General features: G+C 29.0%; 1 protein-coding gene and 1 non-coding gene across 2 annotated transcripts; both read right to left on the minus strand.

The window, feature by feature from the left end:
* Window positions 1-337: 337 nt before the first annotated feature.
* Window positions 338-1941, minus strand: LOC131629983 (protein MEI2-like 6). The gene is made up of 4 exons (XM_058900778.1): window positions 1379-1941; window positions 1175-1294; window positions 924-1065; window positions 338-789 (listed from the first exon to the last, which is right to left on the minus strand). Exons 1-4 carry the CDS (start codon window positions 1939-1941, stop codon window positions 640-642), a joined length of 975 nt encoding a protein of 324 aa, XP_058756761.1. The 3' UTR covers window positions 338-639.
* Window positions 1942-26016: 24075 nt separating this feature from the next.
* Window positions 26017-26088, minus strand: TRNAP-CGG (transfer RNA proline (anticodon CGG)). The gene has a single exon. It is a non-coding gene; the product is annotated as a tRNA-Pro (tRNA).
* Window positions 26089-26159: the final 71 nt, after the last annotated feature.

The following is a 26159-nucleotide window of genomic DNA, read 5'->3' on the forward strand; positions in this document are numbered from 1 at the left end:
CAACACATCTATTTGTCTAACCATTATTCTGAAATACTTCAAAAGGGTAAACAAATCTTTTGACCAAACAAACTCACAATCTTTGAAACAAACAAAACAAAGCATAGCAAGTAGTAGCAGCAGCAACCACAGAAACTACTCAGTTTGTTTGCCTTGACAGGTACATATATACCATATATTCAGGCGCTGACCAAACTATGTATCACAAATTAGTGTAAATTTTGTTTTGATGGGACAAACAACAGCGACACAACCAAAAAAAGAACAAGCAAAGATGACACAAGACAATATTATATACTTATATTCCCTCAAGTTAAGCATTACTAGTACATATTCATTTTTTAGTAGGGCAAAAAGGCCATAAACCCTACCAAGTACAATCAAACATCATATCCTACTTCATTTCACCACCAACACAAACAGCAGAGAATAGATTGAAGTGAACCAAAACCCTAGTAGCTGGCTAGTTATCCACAAGAAGGGTGGACCCCACCACACAACCCTCCCTTTGAAGAGATAAAGTGGCCAAGCTCCACCCAACTATTTCGTGGAATGGACAATTACACACAACAAAATATACTTATCTCATCAAGTTCATACCATATTTAAACCTAACTAACTACACACATACAACACATACTACTGAGGCTTATAGAGAAGCCTCCCCAGTGTCCTTTGGTTTCCTTTCTTCACACCATCCCGAGGTGGACTGAAGCATAGTGGCAGGACCTCCTCGGACTCACAGGGAAAATTCACACTATCAAAATGCTTCTCCAGTTTCTGTTTTCCCTACATAATCAACAAATTGAAATTAATATAAAGTTCATTCAATAAATAACAGTAAAATAATTAGGGCAAAAATATAGAAACTGTTTACTACTATTTAGATTATAATGATTAGGTCTAGTATATGGAAACCATACCTGGAGGCGTGCAGCAACCACATCACGTATCTTATGGGAAAGGAACAATTCCCACTTCTGATTTGAAGCTGTTACAAGAAATCTCCAAGCTGCACTAGGCTTAGTGAAATTAACAAAAGCATAGCCTTTATTCAGACCAGTTCTGCAAAATAATAGTAAACCACACACAATCATCAATCATCATTATTACTAGTAACAAGTAGTGCATGAACACTGAAAGTTCTATCTAGAGAAGGAACTTGTTAGCGTACCTGAAATCTATCGGCAAATAGACAAAATCAAAGGCGAAAGTGTTTTCTTCACCATTATCATGATCCTTTGCATTTTCAACCATGCAGTGGTTCTCTAGGAACTTCACCACCATGTCTCGACTGTGACCAAAAACCAAAAACAAATAAATTATCAACTAATAATAGATTTAGTAACGTCTTAAGTCAAGGAAGAAAGATGCATACGTGTATTTGCTAGGAATGTTTCTTATCATAACAGTAGTTTCATCTCCGTCCGGACGAACTGGAACCACGGGAAAAACACTTCCTTTATTCTTCCTGTCGGTGGAAGCCCTAGAGTGTTGTTCATAGATATTAACATATTTTTTGTGATGATTCTTTCTCAGACTCTCACTCTTAAGGTTAGGATATTTTTCAGCACCATCTACTCCTTTTCTCCTCCACTGAAGCTTTGGGATTCTCATCCTGTGAGAACGACGGTCTTCCATATCTCCATTAGCATTAGCCTCTGAAGATGCCGCCTCCACCGCTATTTCCTTTATCATACCGCGAGATGGCGGGAAAGTGGGAGTTGCGGTGGTGATATGTTGGTTTGTGTGAAAGCGAAAGGAGAAGTAGGTGGATGAGTGAAAGTGATGCTTTGTGGCAGTAGGGTAGTAGTAATAGAAAAAAGGGTAAGAAGGTTGATGTCTGAGAGGAGAAAAAGTGAGGTATGGAGGTTGAAGTTTTTGAACTTGGTTGGTGGGGTGAAATTCGGGAGCTTCTGCGTTTAACGCCAAGGAAGCCATTGGAGAAGAAATTATGTTAGAAAGTGAATGATGTGGATAAAGTGATGACTACTATATTTATAGACTTTTCAGTGAATGAGAGATGAAAATGAAAGAAAAAAAGGAAGAATGATTATGAAGGAACGTGAGTGAGTGTGAGAGTGATATATAAAAACAAATCACAATGGATCTATGGATCTATGGTTTATTAGTCTATTGTACTAACATGTCTATCTATTGGCTTCATTATGATCTATGGTTTAATTATGACTGACTTATGTCAAATCAAATTAGTAATTATTTTAATTAAATAAAGAAATTCAAGAGTTTTTTAATTAATTATTTTAATTAAAATGATTATTTTAGTTAAATAGTCATTTTCCTTTTTTTTAAAGGTCTATAGTGAAAGTTGTAATGCTAAACAAAAAGCTTTTTAAAATTAAATTGTTTTATTTAATAAATATGAATAATATTTTCATGTTATTATTAGATTTATGTATTGAACTAATATTTGAAATAGTTAGTATTTTGGTTATTTAAGTTTATTGATTTTTGTATATTTAAAAATATTATTATAAATTTAATTTAATTATAGTTAGAATTTATTGTTTTAAGTGATTCACGATGTTAATTATCCTATTTAAATAGTTTTAGTTTATTGTATATTATTGCACTAAAAAATTAATAATGTGTCTAATTTTAAAATAATGTTGGTGAAATATGACAATATCATATAGAAAATTTTATAAAAATATAATAATAAAGTTAGAAGTCACTTCTTCTATCCTAAATTATAAAACATTTTACGGTAATTAAAAGTATAATTAATTTTGTATGAAAAAGAAAAATTATATATAATTTATAATATTTTTTATTAATTATAAATAAAAATAATTTAAAGAATTAAAAGAAAAAACAGTAATAATTAACAAAAGATATATTAAAAATTTAGGACAAAAGAAATATACATAATTAAAAGTTTTAAAGACATCATTAATTTTTTATGGAAAAGTATGGAAAAAAATTAAAATATTTTAAATTTTAAATAGAAGGTTAATTTAGTAAATAAGATAAAATACAGAGATCAAAATTATATTTATTTTTACAAAATAAATTAATTGAAATATAAATATGTAATTAATTGAAAAGTCATTTTACACTATCATTCAAATAGAATTAATTATTTTAACATATAAATATGTAATTAAAAATAAAATAATTAAATTATTCTAAGAATTACTTCTTCTATGTTTCTCTTATCTTCTAATTAAATGAATGTGCGAAATAATTTTGCACCATAAGTGTATTCTATGTAATCTCTTTTATAAATTAAATTTTATCTATAATTTTAAAATAATTTATTTCGTCAGATATCTTATTAGATATGACCGAATTGATAATTAATTTATTTGCATATTTAAATATAACTCAAATTGTAGATCATAGTAGGTTCATACGTACTAAATAAACTTGTAAATATAATATTACAAATCATATTTAAATATTAAAAATAAATGTCATACTCAAATTTATATTTACAAATCATATTTAAATATTAAAAATAAATGTCATACTCGAATTTATCACAATCCCAAAGTTTCCTTGTGATGAGTAATCGCAAATTTGAATATGAATATATTTGGGCACACTCACATAAATTAGTTAGGTAATTAAATTAATTAAAAAAGTTAAAATAATACTCCTATACTCTTTCTAATTCTGTTTATATAAAAAAATATATATTTAATAATAAATATATATCATTTAAATATATTAATTATTTAATTTATAAAAAAATAATGTTTTTGTTATGGAAAGAATCGGCGATGGTATTAAGTAACCCATTAGTACAAAATAGTTGGGTTTGTCGCCAAGCAAATCTTTCTTCCTTATAAGTATGGTTAAAGTACTTAACTTTAATCTGTCTATAGAATGATGAAGAAGCTGGAAGGTTGTTGGAACAGAGAGATGCAGAAGGGACTAGAAGGAAGATCCATAGCCAGCACTGATTTAACTTGTCTATCTCATTTTTGGATGCGAAATTCGTTACTGTTGGATGAAACACGTTTTGCTTTTGGGTATCTGTTGTAGACTTGTAGTGTAATGTATTACTCCATCCTTCTGAAAATAAATCCCTTAATTGAATTCTTCATGGTTCTTAAAAAAATATTAAATACTGTATTTGTTTCATAATAAGTGTCTCATTTGCACTTTTTTATGTTTCAAAATAAATGTCTTTTTAAAATACTAATACATTTATTATTTTTTTCACTACTATACCCCTATATATTAACTTTCACGTTTTTCAATAACTCCACTATCTACTCCATCCGTCTCATAATAAGTGTCTTATTTGAGTTTTGCGCGGTTCTTAAGAAAATGATTATATATATTAATTTTAATGGTAAAATTAATATCAATTACTAAAGTACCCTTATTTATTATAGATAGTGGAGTTGTTGAAAAACGTGAAAGTTACTCCCTCCATTTTTTATTATAAGTCGTTTTAGACTTTTCACACAGTTTAAGAAAAATTATAATTGTTGTATTAAAATGAGAAATTATGAAGGTTTTTACAAAATTATCCTTCATTAATGACATATGGAAGATAAATTTATATAATTGAAAGAAGAGAGAATAATAAATATTTAAGGATATAATAGGAAAAGTAGCATTAATTATTCATTGGAATTGTAAAGCGACTTATATTTAAATACAAATATTTTTTCCAAAACGACTTATAATAAAAAACGGACGGAGTAATATATAGTGATATAGTAGTGAAAGAAAATAATAAATGTTGCATTGGTATTCTAAAAGGACATTTATTTTGAGACATAGAAAAAGTGCAAATGAGATACTTATTATGAGATGGATGGAGTATAATAAATAAGGGTACTCTAGTAAATGACATTAATTTTATCATTACAATCAACATTTCTAATCATTTTTTTAAGAACCGCGCAAAGATCAAATAAGACAATTATTTTGAGACGGAGGGAATAAGTTGGTTTTAAAGATAAAATTAATATTTTTTATTAAAATATCTTTATCTTTATTTATTAAAAGTAGTAGACTAGTCGAAAAACGTGAAAGTTAATAAATATGAATATAGTAGTAGAAAAAAATAATAAATGTTGTATTAATATTTTAACAAAATATTTATTTTGAGACATAGAAAAATACAAATGAGACATTTATTATGAGACGAAGAAAAATTAATATACTACTCCTATCTCACATTCTCCCATGAATACCGACCTATTGAAAATAAAATAGTATCTAAAATAAATAATTTATTTATTATTTAATATATATTTTTAATTTTATGCTCTAATTAATAAAATTATATCATTTTTAATATGTAATAAAGTACTAAAGTAAAAATGTTACTTTTTATATTTTTTTTAATATATGTGAAATTGTTAACTAGGTTATTCATTGTAGGATGGAATGAGTATTAAGTGATCATATATTACTTCCGTTTTAAATTGTAAGATATTTTGGATATTTCATATAAATTAAAAAATGTAATTATTATTTTATGAAAAAGTAAAATGATGTATAATTTTATAAAAATATTATTTAATATTTATATTAAAAAATGAAAAGATAAAAAAAAGAATATGAAAAAGAAAGATTAATAAAATGATTTATTCATAGGTGGAATAGAAGTTTCAACCAGACAATTACTACTAACTCTTGTGCTGATTTTTTTGGCTAATTTAGCACTCAACACAGGTTCCTCCGTCTTTTTTAATTCCATCCTTGTAGGGATTAGGAGTGACTTTGTAAAAAATATGTTAGGTATACCTTTCTTTAGGTTTGATGGCTTTTGATGGGGTTAACTTAACTCTCCTCTTTTTGTGTTCTAGTTGTATTTTGTTCTTTTCTTTTTTTTTTTTCAATATATGAGCAGTATTCAAAAAAGAATTATAAAATAATTTATAATTTTGGACAAAAACTTTTTCCAAAAAATCTTATAATTTAAGACGAGGAAGTATTCATCAAAGTTGGTAAGTGGATATCAAATTCAAAACTTAACTTCAATGCAATATTTTAAAAGTTCAATTTCAATTTATAAAATTTTAGTTTTTGATGGATACTATGAAATCAATTTCACGGATAAATCAAATGAATTTGATCAATTTAATAAAATTAATTCACTTTACATCCAATTCATTTTAACCAAATTGATGTAAAGTGAATTAGATGTAAAAATTTATAATATCTTTTGGTTAAAAGCTACAAATTGTAACTTCAAATAAAATCAATTTTGAAGGCAGACTCAATTCTACTTCAAGAGATTCAAACATCTAAAAATTATTTTAAATTCAATGTGTAGAATTGATTTTGAGATGTTTGGTTCTCTTAAAATATAATTGATTCTGCCTCCAGAATTGATTTTACTTGAAGCTACGATTTGTAACATTTTAGTTTAAACGTGATTTTTACCCTGAAATTTGTTTTTCAATTCACTTTTACATAAATATGTCCAAACATAAATCACTTTACATCCAACTTGTAACACCCTATTCCCGACTCAATAATTATTAAATAAAATTTAATTCTATCAAGTAGGATGTCCCTTCACAACTCAATAAGTCTGAATGTTACTTCATTTAATAAAAAATTATAGTCCAAATAGCGAAATTAAACAAAAGTATGGCATCCATAGCCTCAACAAATCACTCACACCAAAAGTGGTTCAATAGTTATTTTAAATTAAAAGATATGTAACAGAAGAATAACATAAAGAAAACACTTTGTTCCCCGGTGTTACGTATCAGAACAACTCCACTAGTAGACTTGACTGATAACAACACGAGGTACATCTCCAACTACTCGTGCTAGTCATGTACCTGAGGGAGCACCGACACAACAAACACAAAATGGGTGAGAAATTCATTCATATAATAAACGGTGCATAATAATTAAGAGAGTAGTATTTATACACACAAATCACATTCATTCACACTCACATCTTCACCACAACAAATGTACAAGCACAACATAATTACAATGCAACGGGACTCGACAACATTACATGATACATATGGTACTAATTCTCATCAATCGTTCATCATATGAACCTGGTTCCCTCTTTGGAATCCCAAACTCCCCATTCTAATATGGACCTCGTCCATATTCCTCACCTCATACACTTCTTTTCCACCTGCTACCAACATCTAATAAAATCGTTAAAAATATTTTATCCCTGAAACAAAGTTATAGCCCTGTGTTTCAGCTACCTAACGCTTCAAACCCAATCCCAAAATGATTTACGGATAGAAAGTTATGATCAAAATCGTGCATGAAGGCGTTACTAAAAAGTTTTTTTTTTTAAATTCCCATCACGATTTTCATCTTCTTCAACCTCAAAAACATCAATGAAATCATCACAAAAAATACTTTATTCCTGAAATAAAGTTATAGTCCCCTGTTTCAGCTACCCAACACTTCAAACTCATCCCAAAATGATTTATGAGTCGAAAGGTATGATTAAAATTGTGCACGAAGGCATTACTAAAGAGTTGTTGTTTTTCTGAAATTTCCAACACGATTTTCATCTTCTTCAACCCCAAAAACGTTCAGAAAATCATCACCTAAAATATTTAATGTTTTTAAATTCAATCATAAACATACCAATATCAATCACCACTTATATTCATATAATCACACTAATAAATTCACAATTCCATACCTTATCATCATCATAATAATCATCTCAAACCTTTAACATACAACAAACATAAAATTCAGCAACAATTCAAATTCATCATCAACAAATATCAATTGCTATAGCCACAACAATTATAATCCATTCCTCACAATCATGGTCTCACATCAAGAACAATCATAACATGGCTTAAGACCAACCTGTTGGCATTAGTTGTCAACGAGATTTCAAGAGCTATAATAGGAATATAATTATTATTTGCTAATTATCCTGATTTGGTTATAATTAGAAATAAGGTTTTCCATGTATATATTAACCTATTCCTCTCTTGTAAAAGACATGAAATACATAAATAATATGAAAAAAATGTGCCAGCTTAACATGGTATCAGAGCTAGGTCTTAATCCTGACCTACACCTTCCATCCGTCTTCCGTAGATGAATCAGATTCAAATTCCGATGAGGCTACCTCATCGACTATTCTTGCTGAGTTGACAAAGAAAATAAAGGAAGTTCTTAATCGTGCTTTAGCCCCGTCACAAATTAGTTCTGACCATATGGTGGTTGAAATGCATATCTTGGGCAAAGACAAACTTGGATATATAAATGGAGATCTACCGCAACCCCCTCAAACAAACCCTACCTTTCGATGTTGGCGAAATGACAATGTTATTGTTAAAGGCTGGATAATCAACTCAATGAACCCTTCTTTAATCAACAACTTTATTTGATTCTCCACTGCCAAGCTAGTGTGGGATGCTATTGCGACCACATACTTTGATGGTAGCGATACCTCCCAGGTGTATGACCTTCGACGATGGGTGACACGTCTTAAACAAGTCGGAGGTTTTCTTGAAAAATATTATAACGATCTGTAAGGACTTTGGCATGAGATATATTTTCGTCGTCCAAATCAGATGACTTGTCAAGTGGATATCCAACATAATAATACACTTGTCCAAGAAGAACGAGTGTATGTGTTTACGGATGGACTTGATGACTGCATGGATAATATCATAATCGATGTTTTGCAAATGAAACCATTTCAAACAGAGGAACAAGCATATGCATATGTTAGAAAGGAAGCTCTTCGTCAGACAGTGATGACAGACAATTCAAATATGAATTATTGGGAGCAGTTCTCGCATCTAAGGGTCTCAAATAACAAAGCAACGAGATATTTTCTCAACCCAAACATAAAGAAGCAAATGATGGCACTAAGTGTTTTCATTGTGGAGGTAAAAAACATACTCATGAGGCTTGTTTTAAGCTTAATGGCTATCCATATTAGTGGACATACTTTCAGGTTCAAAATAGTCGCGATACAACTGACAACAACCCGGGAAAAGCTGTAGTAGCTACTGCCGAGCTACATCTTTCCCTCATTCCAAAATCAAGTTCTCACTCCACTAAAGGTAATGTCCTAATTTTCTCTAATCATGACGATGACTCTAATGCATCGATACTTGATTTCGGAGCTACTGATTATATAACATTTGATTTTACTGATTTTTCTGAATGTTTAACCCCTATGCACTTAAGTATCGCCAATGCAAATGGTGGTTTATCATCGGTAACAGGGGCTGGAACTATGATGTTATCACCAGTAGGGGTGTTCGCGGTGCGGTTTGGGCGGTTTTGACAAAAAAATTACCTGAACCGCAAGAGAAAAAATCGTGTGGTTTGGTTTGGTTTGGTTTGGTTGGCTTTTAAAAAAAATCTGAACCAAACCAAACCAAAAGAATACGGTTTGGTTCGGTTCGGTTGGTTCAGTTTTTCACAAATATTTTATTGAACCATACATACACATATAGATGATAACATAATTTTGTATTTAGACATTCATACACTATCAAATAACAACAAAACTCGTCATATTTTGATAACAATTTTCTATTTAATATGTAAAAATTAAATTAGACAAAAATGGAATATTAAACATAAAATAATAGCATAAAACTATTTAAAAATTATTATAATGAAACAAAAAAATAGAAGAGACGAGAGATTAGTGAAGGTGAAAAAAAAAGAGAGATTAGAGAAGAAGATGTGCGATAAAAACGAAACTGAAATACGAAACATTTACATAAAAATGAGAAGGTGAAAAAGAACGAATATAAGAGAGTAGAGATTATAGATGTATGTGGCAAAGAAGGTGCGATAATGTTATTAGAAATTTGAGAAGATCGGGACTGAAATTATGTGTATGGATGAGAAAGTTGTTCGTAATCATAAGGCTAAGGTATAATAGGTTTAAGTTTGGGTTGGAATTGATTTAAGTAAAAGTTAGGTTGTAGCATAATGCGGTTTGATTCGGTTTGGTTTACAAAATACAAACCGCAAACCGAACCGAACCGTGCGTTTTTGTTAAAAGATGACCCAAACTTATCCGAACCAAATGCGTTTTTTTGCGGTTTCGGTTTGGTTTGGTCTGGTTTGCGGTTTTCTATTGGGTTGGGTTGGTTTTGAACACCCTTAATCACCAGTCATTTTTCTTTTAAATACACTACTTGCTCTCTCTTTATCTCATAAGTTGTTGTCCATAAGTCAAGTTACAAAAGACTTGAATTGTGTTGTGATAATTTATCCATCTTTCTGTTTCCTTCAGGATATTCTCACGAAGGAGATCATTGGGCGTGGTACTAAGAGAGAGGGACTTTACTACATGGAAGATTTTTGTGTGGGTCGAGCGCATCACATGCATTATCCAAGAAACGACAAAATGGAGCAAGTTTTACTTTGGCATCATCGATTAGGCCATCCTTCATTTGGCTACCTAAAGTATGTGTTCCCAAATTTATTTTCGTATACATCTTTGTTGAACTTCAAATGTGAAGCTTGTATTTTAGCCAAGAGTCATCGAGTCACTTTTCCATTAAGTGTGAAAAAAAGTTATGTTCCTTTTGCTTTAATCCATTATGATGTATGAGGTTCATCCCTAAAATCTTCTATATCTGGTTATCAGTGGTTTGTGATATTTGTTAACAATTGCACTCAAATGACTTGGATTTATTTGTTGAAACAAAAAAATTGAAGTGTTGCACATATTTCAACAATTCCATAAAATGATTCAAACTCAATATTTAAAGAAGATTATGATCCTTCGCTCTGATAATGGTGGGGAGTCTGTAAATCACCAATTCTGTGAGTATTTCAAAAATCACATACTTATTCACAAAACCACGTGTCCACAAACTCCACAATAAAGTGGTGTTGCAGAACGGAAAAATCGCCGCATCCTTGAAACTGCTCTTTTACATGAATATTATAAAGAAAGAATTATATTTTTATAATTGAAAAAAAATTATTATTAATATGTGATGATATTTTTAATATTATTTAACATTAATTTTATTATTTTTTATATTTTTAACCACAAATTAAGTAATATTTAAAATTTCATATTGCATATCTTATATTTTTATGAATACACAATATCACTATTAATTACAAAATGATAAAAATTATCGTTCGCTTTTAGATTTGTAAATGACTCATTTGTAAACATATATATTTAAATTAGTAATTAATAAAATTAAAAATATATATAATGTTTTAATTTTAAATTCAAAATTTTACATAAAATTTAATAAACTTATTTAGCAAAAGTTAATGACGTTTATATTCTACCACAACGGCAAATCCAACAAAATAAAACTACACTAAAGAACCACGTGATCACAAAACCGGAAACTATATCACAATTTTTAATGGAAGAATGTTGAATTTGTTATTTAAAAATATCTTTTTGGAGAATTGATTCTGAGTGAATTGATTTTCTAAAATAATTTTTGTTAAAAGTGAATCGGATATAAAGTGATTTATGTTTGTATACATTTATGTAAAAGTGAGTTGAAAAATAAACTTTAATGTAAAAATAATGTTTAAACTTACAAGCTACAAAATGTAATTTCAAATAGAATCAATTTTGAAGGCATAACTAATTTTACTTCAAAAAACCCAAACATCCTAAAATTATTCTAAAATCAATGTGTAGAATTTATTTTAGAATAATTTTGAGACGTTTGGTTCTCTTAAAATATAATTGATTCTACATTCAGAATTGATGTTACTTGAAATTACGATTCGTAGTTTTAAAGTTTAGACGTGATTTTTACTCTGAAATTTATTGTTCGATTCACTTTTACATAAATATGTACAAACATAAATCTTTTTACATCGAACTCACTTTTAATCATAATCGATTCTACAATATTAATTCACCCAGAATCATTTCTCTTCACTAGAGAATCAAACATACTCTAAAAGTTTAATGAATTCAGAGTTAGAAGATTATGTGCAATGTATGTTTGGTTTTGCAGTGAAGAGATTTGATCTTGATTGAATTAATTTTGTAGATTTGATTCTGGTTAAAAGTGAGTAGAGTGTAAAGTAATTTATTTTTGGATACATTAAGTAAAAATGGGTTGAACAACAATGTAAAAATCACTTTTAAACTCAAAAGCTACAAGTTGTAGCTTCAAGTAGAATCAATTTTGGAGGCAAAATCAATTATACTTTAAGAGAATCAAACACCTCAAAATCATTATTGAATCGATTTTATACCTCTAGAATTACTTTTGACTCTTTCAAAAGCTAAACCAAACATATACAAAGAAAGGTAAAACGAGTTTGACTTGTTAATCATGCTCGTTGTGCGGACATTTTTTTTCACAGATCAAGATTTTAGGATTATATCCTCTAATATGTATACCCACTTCATTTTTTTAGGGTTTTTGCGAAACGATCATTAACATAAATTTTTGTAGTATTTAAGATAAAAGAGTGGTACATTACAACCTTATTTTTCTTTGCGCGTAGACCAAAAATTTAGATTTGCATCCTTAACAATGTTCATCTCGTGGCATCTCATTTTTTCAGACTCGTGCAAGATGAATATAAATATCAAGATATGCAAGTTTTTTCTACCGTTAGGTTAAATGAACAATGTTAGTTTAATATATAATTTTTAAATATTTAATTGCTTTACAAAATACATACTAATATACAATTGAGTTCAATGATACATTTATATTCGGTGTCATATAATTGATGTAATTTTTTGTGTTAATTGTTGTGTTAAATCCTCAAAAATTAAAATTTTGGGTTAATAGTTATTTTGCTACATGCCATATAGATGAGTTTTTAAAATTCTCCCTATAAAAAATATTCTAACAGTTACCTCCAAAAAGTTTTGAACTAGGGCACATTTGCTAAACAAATAAGAGCCTCACACCTACTATGATATCCTTTATATAACTTGAGTTTCTAACCTTGAACCATAATAAGCTGCCTCTTTGTTTCTCATGCTTAAATGCTTGAGATAATGTCTGATGTTGCCATCATTGTTGTCAATCATGTTCCATAACGGCCCCTACATAAATTTTGTAACCTCCATGAAGTGCTTGTAAATCATTATGTCAGACTACCAATTCGAATATCTTGCGTCTACACAAGAACGAGATATATAGGCTCGGCTCCAGGGTCCTGACATCCGACCTCTACCAGAAGAGGGTATACTCGGGGTCCTGCCTGACCGACTTTTTTCAAAAGTCAAGATATGAGGTCCTGCACGACCATGATACATGGGTATTAATTTGATTTTTGATTAAGATGATTCCTGCATTTTCTATTTACCATCTCGTCTAAGATAAAATTTCCGGGATATACATAAACTTTGTATATTATATTAATAAGTAAGTTATAACAATTTTTGGAAAAAATTGATAAATGTTGATACCATGAATTTTAGATTTCAGAAGTGTGTATTTTAAAAATGTATTATTCCCTCTGTTTTAAAATAAGTGTCTTAGTTGACACTTTTACACTGATTATAAAATTGTAATAAAAATAAAAAAGAGAGGATAATGATATTATCAAATTATCCTTATTGTTTATTGGTGTATTCTAATTATCATTAATACAATGTGAGATAAATAGTAATTTATCAGTATTAATTAGATGATACAATTGAAGAAAAAAAAACTAAAACTGCATTGGAAACTAAAAACGACACTTATTTTAAGATAAATAATTTTTACAAATGCGACATTTATTTTAAAACAGAGGGAATATCATTTTGTGTACAGACTAGAAACCTACCATTTTAAATATAATTTAATTATTATGTATATTGTTAAACAATATAAAATAATTTATATATATTATATTGTCTCACAAGTATAAATGTATATTTTCGAAAATATATCTATGATATAAGAAAATTATATGTTTTGGAAATTCCAAAAATGTCCTACTTGCTATTCATGTTGCCAAGTGTCACCCCTATCTATGTTTTCTTCTATTTTTTTGCATTCTGATTGTTTATTCTTCTATGCAACACATAAGATTTTTTTTTTTAAAAGAAAATATGTCTATTACTATTTAACAATGTATTGATTTCAAAATACAACATGTTTTATTTATATATTATATTTCTATCCTACGTGCTCTCATTTCTATTCTACGTGCTCACAATATATGTGAAAGGACTAGCTCACAATATATGTGAAAGGACTAATAGAAAAATACGATTGTTATAAATGAAAACTACTTTATTACATTTTAAAAACAAATACACATACTAACTATAAAAAACAAATTTTGATCAAATCATAATTTATCATTTTTATAAAATACAAATTTTTAAGAGATAGTATATGAAAAATTGATATATATATATATATATATATATATATATATATATATATATATATATATATATATATATATATATATATATATATATATATATATATATATATATATATATATATATATATATATATATATATATATATATATGTATGTATGTATATATATATATATATATATATATATATTTATATTAACGATGAAACAATTTTGGTAAAATAATTTTTTTTATTTTAAAAATATATATTTCTTTTAAAAATAATATATTTTATATTAAAACAAATTTATTTTGATTATTTATATAAATTAAACACATTAATATTACATTATTCAAAATATTGAGGTTACTTATCAAAATATTGAATATTAACGGGAACATGAAGTTACTGATCAAAATATTTTGAAATTAACGAGAATCTGAAGTTACTGATTAAAATATTGAATATTAACGGGAACATGAAATTACTGATCAAAATATTGAATATTAACGGGAACACGAAGTTACTAATCACAATATTGAATATTAACGGAAACCTGAAGTTACTGATTAAAATATTGAATATTAACGGGAACATGAAGTTACTGATTACAATATTGAATATTAATGGGAACATGAAGTTACTGATTAAAATATTGAATATTAATGAGAATCTAAATTTACTGATCACAATATTGAATATTAACGGGAAGCTGAAGTTATTGATTAAAGTATTGAATATTGACGGGAACATGAAGTTACATATCAAAATAGTAAACATTAACGGAAACATCAAGTTACTAATCACAATAGTGAATATTAACGGGAACATGAAGTTATTGATCACAACATTGAATATTAACGTGAACCTGAAATTACTGATCAAAATATTGAATATTAACGAGAGCATGAAATTACTGATCAAAATAGTGAATATTAACAGGAACATGAAGTTACTAATCACAATATTGAAATATTAACTGAAATCTGAAGTTACTCATTAAAATATTAAAAATATTAACGAAAACATGAAGTTACTGAGTTACTGATTAAAATATTAAATATTAACGAAAACATGAAGTTACTGAGTTACTGATTAAAATATTAAATATTAACGGAAACATGAAGTTACTGAGTTACTGATTAAAATATTAAATATTAACGGAAACATGAAGTTACTGATTAAAGTAGTAAATATTAACATAAATATGAAGTTACAAACTGTTTAGACACAATTTAATTTTGGTGTTTTCAATTTTGTTCATTATTTTTTTAGACACAATTTAATGTTAATTATTCTTATTTTTGTCTATAAAATGTTAATTATTTTTAATATATATTTTTTAATTAAAAAATATACAGCTGAAATAAATGTGCATCCCGTATCAAAACTCAACCCGTAGAAACGCACGGGTTTGTTACTAGTTTTCAATAAGATGTGAAAATGACATGATGATAAAAAATAATTTAATATATATGATTGATTTGTATATTCCTATATTTTAAATTTTTTAATTCATTTTTTATCCTAGACAACATAGACAACTAGACATGCTGTTTGTAAGCCTTTAAAATTTTTATTATTTAAAATATTAGTTAAATTTAAATATATATATATATATATATATATATATATATATATATATATATATATATATATATATATATATATATAGGGCATATCATATGAGAATGACTTTTTTATATGAGAATGTGAGAATGAATCTGAACCATTGGATTTTAAAATAAATGGTGGAGATTATATGTGAATCTTTTTTTATCTCTCTTCAATCTCTTATATTAATGATGGAGGAGAGAGAAAAAAAAGATTGACACATAATCTCCACCCTTTATTTTAAAATCCAATGGTTCAGATTCATTCTCATATAAAAAAGTCATTCTCATATGATATGCCATATATATATATATATATATATATATATATATATATATATATATATATATATATATATATATATATATATATATATATATATATATATATATATATATATATATATATATACTGAATAAATACTTTATAATAATATTTCTTAATGTTAGCTGTTTTATATCGTGTGCAGTTAATAATAAATATTTCATTAAAAATATAAAATAAGATTTTTTCACAAAAAAATCTTTAAGAAAATAATATCAATCGTTGTTAAATTTTCATTATAACTAAAAAAACTAATTCTTATGATTTACTCAATACTAGTACTATCTTACTATTATTGTTAACTTTACACTATGTTTGTATGCGAAGAAAGTAGAAGGGAAAGATGAAGAAGGAAAGAAAGTTCAATATTCAAGATCCTTCCACCGTTTGGGATCTTATGAATAGTAAAGAGGAAGGTAAATTGTTGCTGGGACCCACTCCTATTTTGTTTCCTCGCTAGATTGAAAGGAAAGTGGAAAAAGACAAATATTTTGCTCATAAAGACATTGATAGCCCTATATTTTGCTAACAAAAAGACAAAGCTGTTTCTCACTAACTACTAGTATTTATTTAAAACAAATATGAAAGACTTCACTTTTTATTTATTTATTTGCGTAAAGCTTATATTATATATAATTTATTTATATATAAAAAATAAATACATACATGTTATATTTTATATTTGTATGTTATTTTACGTGTATTAAAATATTTTATATTTATTGAATAGGGATATTTATGTCATTTGCTAAATATATAATTTTTCTTTTATCATTTATTTATCTTTCTTTCCTTTCACTTTCATTTATACCAAACAACTAAAAAATCATCTCACTTTCCTTTCATTTTCATTCCTACAACTTTCTTTCCTTTCATTTTCTTTCCTTTTATTTTCTTTTCTAATCCAAACACAGCATTAATGTGCAAAATTTAAACTTTTCGCAAAATTGTCATATGTTAAAAATAAGATAAAATCTACTCGTATATTTTCAAACGTGATATGAAATGAATAGACACACGGTTGGTGATGGAATAATGATTACATAGTATTTAATGCAAGGATTTTTTTCAAGATTTAAACAATTACTAGTACAGTAAAACTCTGACATATACTTTACCGAATGTTTCCTTCTCCAATTCTTGATTACTTGCTATTTGCAATAAAATCTATAATTCATGGATCACTCATCCACGCGGTTAAAAAATTTCGGTTGTTAGATTAAATCAAATGATTAAAAAAAATAATAAAATATTTTTATTTAATGTAAATTAAAATTTATATTTAAATTTATATTATTTGATACTTATTTTAAAATGAATATCATTTTTTTAAAAAAATTATTTCAAAACTAATGTCATTATTATTTTTTATTGTATAAAAAAAAACCGGATCGGACATCAAACCGGTGAAGGTTCTGGGTCATTGGTTTATTGGTCGAACCACTGAGTCACTGGTCGAACCGCATGACTAAATCGAGTTAAACCGGATAACTCGGTTGAATAAACCGGTCGTTATAACAAAATTATATAGGTATAAAACCTGTCGAACCGGATGATTCAGTCTCTACAAATATAACTAACACTTAAATATTTTCAAAAATATAATATCACAAGTTCATAATTTAAATTCAAATTTTAAACATATGTATCACATATAATAAAATAGTACAAAATTACAATGTTTAATTGCAAACAATATTTAATCGCAATATAATATAATTAAATAATTTATAACAAAATAATTTCATTGTCTACTAAATTTAATTTCAAGAAAGGAAAAATTATTTCAATGTTGGGATCTTCTTCTTCAATAGCAAAATCATCGATATCAAAACCAACCGCATATATAATATTTTTTTAAAATTTTATTTTATTTTTTATTTTAATTTTTCATTAAAATAATTAAAATGACGTCGTTTTAATTTTTTAAAATAAAAAAAATAGAAAAATAAAAAAATGCATTTAAACGGCCGGTTCAGAAAAATCGCAGGTTTTCTCGGTTCACACCGGTTCGCACCGGTTCAATGACATTTCTGATCCAACTATTGAACCACCGGTTACCTGACCGGTTCCCGGTTCGACCGGTCCGACCGGTCGGTCCGGTCCAGTTTTTAAAACTATGCAGCGAGTTTTGGGACTCAACCTAAATTAGTAACTATTGTGTTCATATGCATTAGAAATCAATAATGACTTTTGAAGTACATTAAATGTAAACGAGAAAAACAAATGTGTTCAATGTATTCTTACAGAAAAACAAACAACTATTAAATCACATTTGTAATATATTTTTTTTCAATTTATATGAATTATTAATTTATGATTTTTTTGGGACCGAAAAATTATAAAGGGATCTCCCTAAAAATTATTATCTTATTATTTTATCGAATTTTTCAATTTCTTACATTAGCCTAAGTTTGGATCGGACAAATTTATTATTTTAGAGAGTTTATTAATTTACTGAGTATTAATATAAAGAGTTTCTACTGTACCTCTGATCTCATTTATAAGAATTTTTTTTAAATATATTAAATAAACAATGTATCTGAATAATATGTTATTCAGATACATTGTTTATTCAATATATTTTTTTTTTAAAAATTCTTATAAATGAGATCAGATGGAGTAATTATTTATTAAAAAATTATATATTTAATACAAAATACACAAATTTCAAAATAAATTTGTTATTTTAAATTTTTTAACATGTACAAATTTGTATAGGAAATAGGATAGAAAAACCCTTTATAATGTACTACGATGAGGTTGTGGATTGGGAGAATCTACTTACTCTAAACACCCTATTTTCAATCGACATGATGTGATGTAGTATCATTTTAATCGGCGGGGTTGTATTGTTTTACTCTTTCATTTAGATAATTTATAGATTAGTTAAAAAATAAAATTAATAATATGGGTCAGTAAGAAATATTAATATTAATAAAAAGCAAATTAGTCACGTTGGATAAGCTGTAGATGTTTATTGTTTTCGTCTTGAATATGAAGTAATACGAAGCTTAGAGGAGGATGCTTAGGAAGAACTTCTTCCACCTTAAAAAATGTTACTGTACATGTTAAATAAGTTGAATGATTTGGTGGTACATCAATTTGCACTCCATATGCCGTTAAGAAACTCATTATCTCTTGAAGAAACCAAACAATGAACATAATTTCTTTATAGACCTCCCTACCTTATTGGTCACCTGCGACAAAAATCTAAAAAATATCCCTACTTCAGAAATAAATTTCCGAAAGTAATTTTTTTTTTAGATTTTTCTAAAATTCGGAAATGCATCTTCAAAAACATCAAATGAAAAAAAAAATTCTAGATTTTTGTTAAGAGTCCCACATCGGACAATATATGGCCTAAACATGTTCTTATAAGTGGGGGCAATCCTCACCCTACAAGCCGGTTTTGTAGGGATGAGTTAGGCTAAACCACATTTCTTAATATGGTATCAGAGCCTCGTTTAAGATCCGGTGGGCCACCCACCATTTATTTCCACGCTCCAGTTGTCTAGTCCTGGGCGTGAGGGGGTGTGTTAAGAGTCCCACATCGGACAATATATGGCCTAAACATGTTCTTATAAGTGGGGGCAATCCTCACCCTACTAGCCGGTTTTGTAGGGTTGAGTTAGGCCCAACCACGTTTCTTAATATGGTATCAAGAGCCTCGTTTAAGATCCGGTGGACCACCTTCTATGGTTTCCGCTATCGGGCCACCCACCATTTATTTCCACGCTCCAGTTGTCTAGTCCTGGGCGTGAGGGGGTGTGTTAAGAGTCCCACATCGGACAATATATGGCCTAAACATGTTCTTATAAGTGGGGGCAATCCTCACCCTACAAGCCGGTTTTGTAGGGATGAGTTAGGCTCAACCACATTTCTTAATAATTTTCTTAAAATTCGGAAATGCATCTTCTAAAATTTTTGGGTTTTCGTTGGAGGTTCTCCCCATAAGGGAGTCTACAAAGAAAAACTCATAATGAATAATTTTAAGATATATATATATATATATATATATATATATATATATATATATATATATATATATATATATATATATATATATATATATATATATATATAGAGGAGGGATATTCTTACTCCAGGAGTAAGTTTAAAATACTTACTCCAAATCATAACCTTTGATTTTCATTAATCTAACGGTTTTAATTGATCATTTAATCTAATTATTTTTGGAAATATTTATAATCAATCAAAGCCGTTAGATTAATGAAAATCAATGGTTAAGATTTGGAGTAAGTGTTTTAAACTTACTCCTGGAGTAAGAATATCCCTCCTCATATATATATATATATATATATATATATATATATATATATATATATATATATATATATATATATATATATATATATATATATATATATATATATAAAATTTGATGTGATCAAGTATTGTGGAATAGACTTCCTACAAAGTATCTTTAAGTTCGTAGAGGTATTCTATTATCGATCAACGATCAATTTTGTGTTTTTTGTTCCGTCGAGCTTAAATCTTTAGATCATATTTTGTTGGGGTTGTCCTTTTTCCAAGTTAGTTTGGAAAGATGTGTTCTTATGGTGTGGTTTTCTTGTTGATTTGGGTGGATTAGTTTGGAATAGTTTGAAAGTTTGGTGTGTTGCTAGTAGAAATTTTGACGTGAAAAAAGGGTCCGATTGTCTTTTGTGATTGGCGGTGATGTGGGGCATTTGGTGTCTTAGGAATAATATCATTTTTAACGGTGCGAAGGTATCATTATCGGATTTAGTTTGGGATATTAAATTGAAGGTTTGGAAGTGGCTTAGTAGTGAAAATATTTCTAATTCCAAGTATAAATTTACGAGTTTTGCAAAGATCCATTGTATTATCTCGGTTAAGTTTTAGTTGGTTAGGAATGTTTCTTGTTGCTCGTGTTTCGTTTGTATGCGGGTTCGAGTACCCCTAGTACTCGTTTAATTGATTTCCTTGTTTATAGTATAAAAAAAGGATTGTGATTTTTTTTTTGTGAGTTGAATGTGATATTGGGTGTGTCTTTTATATTAAGTCAGTAAGTTTTTGAAAATCAAATTAGATGATTTAACTGATGGAAAAAAAATTGAGACTATGTTTTAATTGTGACAAATATTTATGAAGTTATTTTTAATGGAAGTTTAATTGTGATAAGTTTTGGATATAAATAGTTTTAATTGTTTGCTATATATAAGTCTCATAACGCTCCATTATTGGAATTATCTCACTCTTACTCTCAAACTACGTTTTTTTTTTTAATTTCACTGGCCAGCGTGCTGGAGAGCTAATCTTGCAAGTCATCTTAATTTTATCGTACCTGGAGCTCTCGCCACAACAATAGAAGAGCTAATTCCCCTGACATTATGTATTTCTCGTTTCAACCATAACAGTGACGCCGTTTGTGGAAACGACTATTGATTCCTTCAAATTCTCGTAAAATCCACTTGTTTTCATCACTCATCTCCTTCAACTGATTTTCTTTCTACTCCAGCATTCAGTCAATCTTACGTAAATCATGACAACATCTAAGTCCACTCGGCTAGTCACCCATTGTATCATCGTCGTCATTGGTGCGACGATTAATACTTTCTGTCCCGCGAGAGAAGTTCCATCTCTTCCAACAGGATATATTTATTCAGTCATAGTGACTTTTGCTTACGTTCCAACTGCTCAGAATCCAGTTCTTCCGGCTATTGGTCAGAGCATATTCTAGGTCCTTTTGACTTTTCAATCTTCTTAACAATTTCTACAAAGTCAAACAAGGAAGAATGAGTTGTTCAATAACATCTACAACTTTGTAAACCAAGAGAGCTCATATATCATGGTTGAAAGACGCTTTCGGGTTGAAGATAACCGAAAATACACTCCTTCTATAAACCACTCCTTGAGCGAAACAGTATTACCCGACATTTGAGAGTCATAATACAACTGATCCTCATCAATACTGCCTCTCCAGGTCGAGTATCCCCTATATCTCCATATCATTTGTGGTATCAAGAATGTCAACCTCCTCTACTTGATTTCATAGGAAGACGCATTAGCCATATACTCCCTTAGGAGCATGTCATCCTCACCAATCACTATCGCATTTTCGAAGGGAAGACAAATTCATGACCAGAGAAGGAGTTTTCTATCCATGTGTATCCTCGAAAATTGGATTCCTGAATCCCTCAAAAAAATCCCCAAAGTTAAATAACTACAATGGGATATGGGATTTGATATCTAGACGAGCACATCGAACACATGGTTACTATGCTTAATCATCATCGTGCTCGAAGCATGGTGAACTGTAAACTATTCATTATGATCCTCAGAAAGTCGCCATAACGTGGTTCAAAACCTTTCCATATGGTCACGAATTTATGGAAAGAGATCTACAACCCTTTACCTCCTAATTCAGAAATCAGAAACAACACCTCACGACAATAGTCATTCTCAACAAACTTCCGGAAAAGAAAAACGAACCTTACTAGAATACATAAACTGATTCACCAAGGTCATCTTAGAGGTAGAAGGAATGAATAATGCGCTGGAATGTTGGATATTTAAGAAGAGAATGAGGGTACACTATATGTTTCGCAAAAATTTAGGACTATAAGGGATGAGAGTTTAAATGACCTCCTGACCAGTCTAAATCTACATACACTATGAAAAGGAACTCCTTGCGATAGAAGTAGAAAATGGCCGAGGGTCAGGGAACACGACGAATAAGTGATTTATAGAGGACCATCGAGATGAAGGTGACACATGGACACAATCCATATTCTTATCTTACACCCTCTTGAACACATCAAAAGGAGAGATTTTGCAGGAGTGTGCAAACATTGACTTCATGGAAGACGGGATAAGAAACTTTTACCCAGCAAAAGAATCAACTAGGACTAATAAGATATGGTTCTGTCATTTTCCAAAAGAGTCATGGACACGATATGGATGAATGTGTGTATTTGAAAGACATGATTAAAGAGATAATTAAAAAGGGAAGGCTAACCCGATATGGCAGTTGAAAAAATGATAGTGGAAGAAAGAAAAAAATACAAGAGGTGAAATGAAACACCAAGAAATAAGTGATCCCCTTGCTAAGAGAATGCATCCCTTAATAACACAATCGAAGATATGAATAAGTCCAAAGGAAGGAGGGACAATAATGATGAAAGAGAAGAATACTAAAGGGGAAAACATAAATATATAACATTCACCACGAGAGGCCTCCCCCGACCAAAGAATTTATCTAAAGGGACAATTAAAAGAGCGATTGCCGAGCTGATGGAAGATTGTAAATAGGTAGGAAAGGTCCCCGAGGAGAAACCAAAAAGGCCTATTCTTGGATTTAAGGATAATGAGAAAGTAGATTGTATTTAGAAAGGAATTTTTCCTCTAGTGATAATGGAGACTATGGCCAACTTAGATGTGTCATTAATCCTTATTAAAGGGGGATGCTCGAGCGACATCATGTACGTGAAACATTTCTTGAAGCTTCTCCTAAAAAGAGAGAGGTTATTGCCTTATACGAACTTTGACATGCAAGCCTTCAACAACATGATTACTCCTGTACATCCATTTTATTCTCAATTGTTTGGACAAAAGTTGTACAACTTACTGGTTTGAACACTTCTCTTCCTCCTAAAAACAATTACAACCAACCAACAAACAATGTTTTATCCGCTCTAATGTGATCAACAAACAACACTTTCATTCTGCTCTAGCGCGACCAATAAGCAACATATTTTTGCTTGAACGCGATCAAAAAAATTCTTTAAAATAAACCAACAAACAAGACCTTTCTTCCTAATAAATATGTAGCTTTGAATTCTCCATCGCGCCGGGAGATACATAGGAGCAAGAGTTAAATTTTCTCAAGCACCCTAATAAAATTTTTTTTTCCCATTTTGTTTGTAAATATGTTGTATTCTTGTGTTTAAAGTTAGGAGAAGTTAAATATATTAAGGTGAACACAATATTTTTGCAAACTTAATTAGAGGTAATCGTTATTTGAACGGATGTCGTAGGGTGCTAACACCTCTCAAACGCATTATCGACTCCTGAACCTAAATTTGGTTGAAATGATCATATTTTTAATCTTTGAGGATTTTATCAACGTTTTCCCTTTTAAAAATAAACTTTGGTGGTGAATTAATTGCTTTCGAGCGTTTTCTTTCTCAAATATTTTTTGTGCCGCGACAGTTGACGACTTAACTAGGGACCATTTAAGGAGTCGAGCCTAATATATTTAGTTTTACGAAGAGTGTTAATCTTGTTTATCTCTTTTTCTAATGTGATTTTGTTTTTACTTTCTTATTTTATTATTGTCTTTATTGATTAAATGTTTAATTGTGTATTTATTTGTTATATGATTGAATGTCTTATGGATTTAGGTTTCTATTCGCCTTCATCTACACACACTCTTTAGTGAGGCTCTATACCCGAGTTTAAACACTTAAGTTTAGTTAGAGGTTAAGTAGTATTGGCCTTCGAGATGTACATCTTGCTTGGTTGACATGAAGTCATCACCTAGAGTAGATCTTTTTAAGAGTATCACCACCTAATGACTATCCTGTTATTATGATTTATGACAATATTTCAAAATTGAGTATGTGTTTATAGAAGCATTATTTAGAACCATAAAGTGCTTATTAATTGTAGAGTTACGTATTATTGGCCTTCGAGATGTACATTTCGTTTGGCTGACAAAAAGATCTCATCTAGAATAGATCATTTTAAGAGGGTTGTCATCTAATGGATAGACTGTGATTATGGCGATATTTCAAAGTAGGATTCCTGACTCTAGGAACCTTGGTGAAACTCTAAAGCCATCCCTTGTGTACTCCACTAATTATAAGACATTTAAAATCTCCCCATCATAATTTTAAATCATGTAAAGATCGTTTCAGTCCCCGCCTTTCGTACCTTCATAACCTTCATACATACATGACATTGCATTGCATAAATTCTCATAAAAACTCTTAACGTACTGCATTAATTTCTAAACGATTACGTCGAAGAAGAAATTTTATCTTTAACTATGAATTACATAACTCTTCCAAAGAGTAAAAAGTATGAAGTTGTGTGTTTTATTAGCCATTAAATTAAGAAATGCATAATTGTAAAGTAAAACAGAAAGATAAATGGATAAAATGCATAAATATCATAACGTATTAATTGTGTGTGTAAAAACATTCTAGTGTAATATCTATAGCCAAATCCTAATCATAAAGGCCAAAACACCGTGACCTATAAAATTTAGTCTTGTTCAAATATTCATGCGAAGAATGTGTGATACTAATTGTCATTTAAAGTATGTGATGCCTCAGGTATGTGATACTACTCGTGGCATTTTCAATTTCTCTTATCAACATATACGTCCTCTTCTTAAAATGTGTCGCTTTGTCAATACTTGACTTAATTAATGACATTATAAATATGAAGCACGGAGTATCAAATTATCAAGTTCCACTACAATTTGACTAATTCTAACAATCTCACAAAAATCATAGAACTATGTGAACTTGAAAAAAAAACGACTATCTTATATTCAATTGTTTTACAATTTATGAGACTAAAACTTTGACTAAGTTTAATTTAAATGTTTAATCTGAATATATGTTAAATTTATGTGAACTTTGACTAAAACCGTTGTCATATATGTAATAAAAGTAAAAGAAAAAAAAGTGAAACTAAATATAAAAATTGGAAAAGGTTCTCCAAAATAAATGTAATTTAATCTGAATAGTTATCAATAAAGTGTTTTTTTATATTCTGTGTTACTATCGTGTTTTTGGGAATATCTGTGCCAGTATCGTTAATCACCAGAACATAAAAACAAGAAAAAGAAATTGGGGTGTTGCGAGAATCGAACTCACGACCTCTCGCACCCGAAGCGAGAATCATACCACTAGACCAAACACCCGTGCATGCACCTTGAATTAATAATTAATTATATAATTAATAAACATGTTTCCATTTTAATTGTATTTTTAT

Source organism: Vicia villosa, unplaced genomic scaffold, assembly GCF_029867415.1.
Source record: "Vicia villosa cultivar HV-30 ecotype Madison, WI unplaced genomic scaffold, Vvil1.0 ctg.000628F_1_1_3, whole genome shotgun sequence".
NCBI lineage: Eukaryota > Viridiplantae > Streptophyta > Magnoliopsida > Fabales > Fabaceae > Vicia > Vicia villosa.